Consider the following 8,082-nt stretch of genomic DNA (forward strand, 5'->3'; position numbering starts at 1 on the left):
ATAAGAGTATCATGAAGCCCTATGGCTGCAAGGCATCATGAGAACAACATAAAAACTCCATAGCAGACAGTAACACTGCCAATGTCACAGCTGGGGAACAGGCATTAGGACATCCTAGGTCAGATAGGAGGGGGTTTTGAGCAACCTGGTCTAGTGAAAGGTGTCCCTGCCCATGCCAGGAGGGTTGGAATTAGATGATTTTTAAGGTTCCTTCCAACTCAAACCATTCAATGATTCTGTGATCCCACTGCTACATCCCAGTCTTGCAGGGCCACTCACTCCTCAACCTCTGAAAGACTGGAAGGAAGGGGAAGAGAACTCATCTTCACTGACCTCCTTCTGACTTTCATCCAAAATGCAGTATAAGTACTGTTCTGACTTCAGCTCCACAACAAGCCTCACCAGAACTAGGCAGAAAAAACAGGATCAGTGATACACACACAAGAGCACACACAATCCATCTTCCATGGGGCTTTAGCAAAGCCGTGAGCAAAGAGCTTAGAAATGAAATGAGCACAGATGTGCTGAGAGAGCAGGGTTACAGCAGCATTTCCCAGCACTATTACTTCTGATAGCCCAGCTCAAGCTCTCTGAGGCATCATTCCAGCAGTCCTGCTTCAGCTGCACTACAAAACACGCATGGAAATGAGCTGTAGGCGACAAACGGAGCCTCAGGACAGCAAGTAAACATAAGGAATCAGGAAAGGAAGGGGGAAAAAAACCTAGCTTAAAAGCTTAAAAAATTGTGGTAATTGAATAGACCAGGCTTCCTACTGTATAAAAACTGGCTTTTAAAAATGTATCCTTCCAGAGAAGGTATCAGAACTGAAACTGCTGAGGATCCTTAGATTCACACTCAGAGCTCCTCCTTCAGCTGCTGCTGTCCCTAAGGCAAGTGAAGTCTACCAGGCACTCCTCCCCACTGCAGATTTCCCACACACCTTACCAGAAAGCAAGGTGCCAGTCACCAGAGTGATGCTGGTCACCTCCTCAGCCCCAAGCGAGTGCTGTTATTATTGTAAGAACTCTGCCAGCTCTGTACTAATAAGAGGAATCAGCAAGAAATTATGTTTTCCAGGCAGTGGCAACACATCACCTGGGGTTTCCCTAACCAAATCACAAGAGAGTTGCCTGATGCTGGCAGGCTGCCTGTGCCTTCACACATATACCAACAGGCCAGTTGCAGCAAGCAAAGTTCCTCCTCCAGTACTTCTAGAACTGGCACCTGAATGTTCAGCCAATAAAATTTTGGCAAGAGCCCCTTTACTGAGACACTGCACACATTTCTACACAGGGTTTGGTAAGGCTGTCTTGGATGTAGCTTGCTGTCATGGCATGACTCATTTGGAAAACCTACACTTTTGATTCGTATCCTAGGAAAGCATTCTAAAAGGAAATACCAGAGACTTTTGGGCTTACCATTTCTTGGTATATCCAAGGCAATGCTAGACCTGCTTCAGCTACACATCTCAGCAGAAGCATGTCTGAGACAGGTGATTTATAGATGGTTTAATAGCCCTTTCTTGCCCCAAACTCTCAGAAACTTAAAACACTTTCAAGACTTAGGCAACACTAATTTAAAATTGCTCTGTTAGAGAGCATCCATCTCTCAACAGACTGGTAACTTACAGAAGGACTTCTCTAGTTTTCAACTTCATTTCAAGAACGTGTCTGGAAACTAAAATCCCTCTGGAAGAAGTTTGTAATAGTCCTTTCATGGCTGGTCATGAAATGCATCATTGCACTGCTGGTATCTCTAGACTCAGCAGAGGTGCCCAGGGTTGACTGGACTGCAGAGATTCCTTTGTCAGCCCTGCAGACATTTCCCTCAGTTTTCAAATAAGGGACTGCTCACAAAGAGGAATCTACAGCCTGTACAGAAAGCAGCAGATCCCACAGACTTCCATTTGCTTTGACAGTTTGGTCAGGTCCAATGATGCCAAAGTTGAGAAACTGTTACCCATCTGATATTAAACTCATGACACACACAGAACCTGTGAGAGAAATGCTAAATATTTTAAAATGCACGCACTCCCCTGCCCCCCAGTATTGGAGCAGACCACTCATTTTTGTTGCATGGATACCGATGGTCTTCCCCGCTGAGCATGTCACTATAGGTATCACACAAGACAGACTGTCCCCTTCACAAACTGCCAGTAATTGAGACGTGGCATTTGTCTCTCACCTTCAACTAACAGGTTCAGGGCACTGCTGTCTTCCACAGAATGCAACATCCCTACAAGACAAACCACAACAGGTCATGGAACTCATTCCTGCTTCTGATCGCCAGTGCTGTAATTCCTTCTTGTTAAAAGGAGCTGATTTTTTTTTTTCAGAACTGTTGTGTTTTCCCTGCTTCCCATAACACCAGCCTGACTTTGTCAGACGAGGGTGGATACTTCCAGGTGTATGGCAAAAGGTGCCTCCATAAGCAGGACACAGGCACATGAGACACTCGGTTCTCTTGCAAATTTTTTGTGTGCTTTAGAGTTGAAGTCAATGGCTCCACCTATGTCAGGGAACATGTAACTGCTGCCACCACCACACCTCACTGTGTGTATCCAGTATCACACATCTGAAACAACACCCCAGAATGACAGAAGTGGGTTTTGTGCTTTGTGTCCTCCATTCTTACCAGTTACTATGAACAGTCTTCTCTCTCCACAGTACTGAAAACCCTGAAACCAAACCTGAACACCAGGTTTAAATCATCCTGAAACTATTCCAACATTAAATTCAACCTGAAGGCGTCACTTCACAAGACTGGACATATCAAAATAAACCACTGTCTCACTCTACTACACCCCAGCAGACAAGAAACTCCACCTCCCAGCCCCTTCCAACCTATAGCATCAGGCATATGGTTCAGATCCCCACTTCTGCCACACTATATCACTTGTTTCAATACATCCAGTCTAACTACCTTCCCTCTGAAGGCTCCATGATGTCTCAGAATTTTGACCAACTAAAGCAATGTTATGACAGGTGAAGAAATTACTTATTTTATGCCTCATCTGCCCAATCCTTAGAAATCTTTAGAAAAGATTTGTATACAGCATTATTGAACATTACAATATTAGCTGCATTAAATTCAGGTTTATCTGAAACACAACACCTCACACGTAACACTCCACACTCCACCTCTCTTAACTCTCTTTCTTCTGCCTGTGCTTAATCAAATATTCTCTCTCCAAATGTATTTTCCTGAATTCACTATTAATACTTCCTCCACAGCACTGCTCAAACTTCTGGGGAGGTCCCCCTTACGCTCTTGCACCAAATGATCCTTGGTTCATCCAAGCTCTACTGAAAATGAGCACGCCATTGTTTGTAGCCCCAAGCTTAGGATTCCAACTGCTCTAAGAGTTACACCAAGTACAGTAAAACCCAAAGCTATCCTCAAACTACCCAGTCATAAAGAGAATTATCTTCTCAGAGAATTATTAAAGCAGACAAGAGCATTGAAATGCAAGCACAGCATGCCTGTCTTCTGAGGTATTTTTGTTAGGGCCACACAGTGCAGGGTTGAATTGGCCACTTTTTCCACTACTCTGAAGGATTATGTGTGCACACACTATTTTTAAAAAATGGTGCAATTAAAAGAATAAAAACTGCATAGAGTTCTGTTTCTAATAAAGCTGCTTCCAAAATGTGCCCAACACAATTATGGGCAATCAGCTGTTTGAACAATTCAGTGTGTCAAGGCAGGGATAGGGTCTTGTAGGTTACTTTTCCCCAAAGAACAAGAATTATCTGTGAGGTGGAAATGAGATGGTGGAATTGAAGGAATCTGGTATATCTGCACTTTGAAGGCACTCTTATTTCTACGCTCCACCCTTCCCTTCCTGCCTTGCTGTTTCTTCATTTAGATCATTATTTCTTTTCCATCAAGGTTTTAGATGTTTCAAAGACATTTCCCTGCTATGCAAACAGAAACCAGTAAGAGAAATTCAAGATCACAGAGACTTACTGGAAAGACACTTTCTGACATCCTGACTGTTTTGCTGAGGGCTGACTCACCAGAAAGCAGCAGGTTTTAGTTGTACAGCAACAAAGATTTCTACAAATGTAAAGTGATTGTGTAAAAAAATCCTACCACAGATCTGTGGTTTGCACATTAGATATTAAATCCTGCAACACCTTTTCAGGCTCACACTTTGATTTCTGTATGCATCTTCATATAACTCCAGAGGCATGAGACCAGAATGGAGAGCGTTCAGGGAAGAGTAAAATGCCAGGCACTCCCTATTCTCCAGGACTTTACAGATACATCAAGATACTTTGAAAAATCGCAAGAGATTTATGAACATGCCGATCCTGCACCTTGGGGAATGAGAAAATTAATTAACCTATTCTAAATCAGTGACAGGCAGTTTTCTGCAGGGAGTAATTACACAACGGTGGAAGGATGGAGGCAGGCACCTCAACGTTCTTTTGCCTTTTTTTTTTTTTTTGGCTTCAAATGTGGGGAAGCTTCACATGTATTCAACAAAAGGTAGCTACCTCCTCCCTGCTGCTGCACCAGCCTCAGCAGAGCTCTTACCAAAGAGAGTTCCTATCAAATGCATGCACACCCTCTCGTCTGGTGCCAGCAGCTGGACGACAGGCAGCGCCTGCCAGGCCAGGGCATCCTGCAGGCGGGCCAGGACGTGCTTCTTGCGCACCAGCTGCGGATCAAACACAGCAGCCCGTTAGGCCCCGGGCCCGAGCCCCGCGCTGCTCCCACCACCCTGAGGGGAAAAAGGCCACCAGGGCCCCGCTGCCGAGGCGACAGGGCTGGCCAAGGGCCACACCGGCCGGGCCCGGCCCCAAACTGAGCGCCGGAGAGCGGCAGCCCAGCCGGCGGGCCCGCTGAGGGGGGCTCGGCGGCCCAGCCGCACACGGGAAGGGCGGCGGGGCGGCGCTGCCCACCGAGGCGCTGCCGTCGCCCAGGGTCTCCACGGCGCAGGCGAGGCAGAGCGGCGGGCGGAGCGGCAGCGCCCAGCGCGGCCCGTGATCGCCGCACGCCANNNAGAAATGTGGGGCGCCCCCGCCCGCCGTGGGGGCAGCGGCTCCGCCCCGGGGCCGCCCCGGCGCCGCCTCCCTTCCGGCGGCCGCAGCGGCGCTCCCGCCTCTTCCTTCACAGCGCGCTCGGGCCCTCAGCAGCGACCGCGCCGCGGCCATGGTGAGTGGCGTCGGGCCCGGTCTCTTCTTCCTCCTCCTTCTTTCTCCTCTTCCTCCTCATCCTATTCTTCCTTCTCCTCTTCCTACTCCTCTTCCTCCTGCCTACTCCTCCCAGCCTGGGGTAGAGGGAGGCCGCTCTCCGGCTGCGCGGCGGGCAGCACGTGGAGGCCGTGCGGGCGGGAGCGCGGCCGCTTGCAGGCAGGAGGCCCGGGGGGCTGGCGGTCCTGGGGCACCCGGTAACGGGGGACTCTGTGTCTGGGGTCACCCCCGGCCGTGCTGGGAGCCGGAGAGGCCGCGGTTCTGCCAGCGCCAGTCGCTAGCACCGCTGGTGACCTCGCTGCTGGTCCACCCCGCTGCCCATGTTAGCGTTTAGAAGCTGTTTGTGGTTTGCAGAAATAACCCTGATGCGTGCTCTTCTGGTGATTTCTTTAAAATTTTTGTTAGTCTGTTAATTGACACTGTTAAGGTGTACCGAAATGTTTCATTTTGTGTAGTCTTTGTGGTATAAAACGCCTGAAGACTGCCCCATGAGTGAACTGCTGCTGGTTTGCGGGGTGTAGATTGTGAGTAGATACACTATTTATTTGATGTAAAGCATGTCTTTCTTACTTTTCCCCTTTACTTTGATACAAGAAGAATCCTTACTCTTTTAGGAGTAAAATGCAATGGTGTTTCTTCTATATGGGCAGAGCAGATTAGACACGACTTCAGGAATCAGTGTATGTGGTGGACATGATGCCTGTGCAGTGCTGATGGGACCAAAGCCTCCTTTGCTGCTATTGTAACATTCTTTACTTTTTCCTTTAGAGTGAGGCAGAAGTGAATCCCAAAGCTTACCCGCTGGCTGATGCACAGCTCACCAAAACGCTGCTGGATCTTGTGCAGCAATCCTGCAACTATAAGCAGCTACGCAAGGGAGCCAATGAAGGTGAGACTTGCACGGTGAAAAGCGTGTACAAGTCACAACAAGGATTTTGTGAGATGCTAGGGGTAGGGATTGTCTTTTCTCTTTAGCTGTGAATCAGTCATTTTATATAGATCTGGTTATTGCAGGTGTGTGTCTCCTTTCTCCTCTTTCAAGCCTGCTTTAACAAGATTCAGAGATAGAACTAAGCTATAATCTTTTTGACTTTTATATGCAGTTCTGGTAGATTCCCAGACTGTGTTCCTGGTAAATGGTTTGTAATCATGCATGCTTCAGTGGTGTGGCACTGTTGTTACCAGATACCTAACCAGTTCAGAACCATAAAGGCTTGGGTTTGAAGGTACCTCTAGTGCAACCCCCCTTCACAGTTACCTGGGGCTTCACCTAGTCAAGCTTGTAAAAAGTCCCACAATTCCTAAGGATAGAAACTCAGCAATCTCTTAGAACCCATGTTCCATGCACTAGATCTTCTTCCCACTGAAGCCACTTCCAGTGTCTCCTGAAGTTGTTTTACATTAGAAGATCTTTCCAGGAAGACCTAGACTGACTCCAGTTTCTTTTACAGCCACCAAAACACTGAACAGAGGCATAGCAGAGTTCATTGTGATGGCAGCAGATGCAGAGCCCTTGGAGATCATCCTGCACCTCCCCCTTCTCTGCGAGGACAAGAACGTACCTTACGTGTTTGTGCGCTCCAAGCAAGCCCTGGGCCGGGCATGCGGCGTTTCCCGGCCTGTCATCGCCTGCTCCATCACCATCAAGGAGGGATCACAGCTAAAGCCTCAGATCCAGTCTGTACAGCAAGCTATAGAAAGACTGTTGGTCTAAGTGCCCATGAGTGTGTGTGTTTGAAATAGAAAAGTGCACATTAGGGGAAATTAATGTTTAGCTTCAGTTGAGATTATAGTTTTGATATCAATGTTTCATTTCAAAATGCCATATTTTTGTTTAATAATGGCTTAATTCTTAGTGTTTCCACCTTCTATCCCCCCCACTTTTCTATTATTCCACTCCAACATTTTCATTCTCATTGTATTACTTCTTGAAAAGTGACTGTTCAACTGTGTTTCCTGTTTTATTTTTAGAAGGAGGACAGAAAAAAAAGTCCCCCCCCCCTTGTCTTCCTGTCTGCCTGCTCAGGGCTTTTTTATCCCACCCATCAGCTTTCTCTGTGGTGCAGTATTTCTGCTTAGCTTGAGCCTCCAGCAGGTGTGAGTTACTCTGTGTTTCTGAACGGTTTAGGCTGAGGAAAAGGTTCCCTGTGTTCAGGCTGCTGGAGTCTGTAAGTGATGGAGCAGGCAGGCAGCAGCTACTGTGTAGCAGCAGATGAAGCCAAGATCAGCACCGCCCTTATTCTTGAAACCAGACAAGAGAAAACTTCTGTAAGAGATGCACAGCAAGCAGAAATCTTATGGCAGTACACAAGGGGAACTCTCTTAACTTGATTATTTTTAAATACTGACTTTTTAAGAAAAAATAAAAATGCTGCAAGGCTAAATACAATTGTGATTCCCTTGGTGAAGTATTTGCAACTAACTGGAGCGTTTCTGCTTGTCAAGCTAAACTGCTCACAGGCTGCCTAAAGGCTATTGCAGTGCAGCAATTAATTCTCCTTCAGTTTCCTTTGTATGGACTGTTGCCACTGAGGCTGGGCTCCCTAGAAAAGTTAAGTACAATAATACGTGGCAGAGAGCAGCCTGTTGTGGCTGATGAGTACCCTACACCTGGCTGTTAATTATAAAAAGTACCATGCTTTTTAGGTACTGCACTCTAGTCACCTGACTGAAGACAAACCCTTGTAAGTCATGGCCAAGGAAACAGAGAACAAGTAGGTTTTCAGATAAAGTAATATGTGTCTCAAGAAGAGAATGCTGAATCATCTCATGTCCTGGAAAAGCAGCATGGAGCACCAACAGCAGTGTGGATTAGTGGTGTTTTTATGGATATAGTTTTAGTTAAATACATATGGTGTAATAAATGCACTTCTGCTCTGA

At 46.9% G+C, this 8,082-nt stretch overlaps 2 protein-coding genes across 2 annotated transcripts in view; one reads left to right on the top strand and one right to left on the bottom strand.

Moving 5' to 3' along the window:
• The window catches only part of MEI1 (meiotic double-stranded break formation protein 1), a 37,461-nt gene extending 32,878 nt beyond the window's left edge, over positions 1-4,583 (bottom strand). The window contains exons 1-3 of the mRNA XM_041416787.1: positions 4,544-4,583; positions 2,186-2,236; positions 334-407 (exon numbers count right to left, since the gene is read on the bottom strand). Of these exons, the coding sequence (XP_041272721.1) occupies positions 334-407; positions 2,186-2,236; positions 4,544-4,568 (150 nt within the window). The 5' untranslated portion in view covers positions 4,569-4,583. The remainder of the gene's footprint in view (positions 1-333; positions 408-2,185; positions 2,237-4,543) is intronic.
• A 454-nt stretch (positions 4,584-5,037) lies between these two features.
• Positions 5,038-8,082, top strand: SNU13 (small nuclear ribonucleoprotein 13). The gene is made up of 3 exons (XM_041416688.1): positions 5,038-5,164; positions 5,971-6,091; positions 6,654-8,082. The coding sequence occupies exons 1-3, from the start codon at positions 5,162-5,164 to the stop codon at positions 6,914-6,916; spliced, it is 387 nt and encodes a 128-aa protein (XP_041272622.1). The 5' UTR covers positions 5,038-5,161; the 3' UTR covers positions 6,917-8,082.

The sequence above is a fragment of the Onychostruthus taczanowskii genome, unplaced genomic scaffold (genome assembly GCF_017590055.1).
Source record: "Onychostruthus taczanowskii isolate IOZ18803 unplaced genomic scaffold, ASM1759005v1 scaffold53, whole genome shotgun sequence".
Classification (NCBI taxonomy): domain Eukaryota; kingdom Metazoa; phylum Chordata; class Aves; order Passeriformes; family Passeridae; genus Onychostruthus; species Onychostruthus taczanowskii.

Coding starts and splice junctions, on each gene's coding strand:
- SNU13 (XM_041416688.1), top strand. Junction 6,092..6,653: donor ACGCAAGGGAGCCAATGAAG/GTGAGACTTGCA, acceptor TTTCTTTTACAG/CCACCAAAACACTGAACAGA.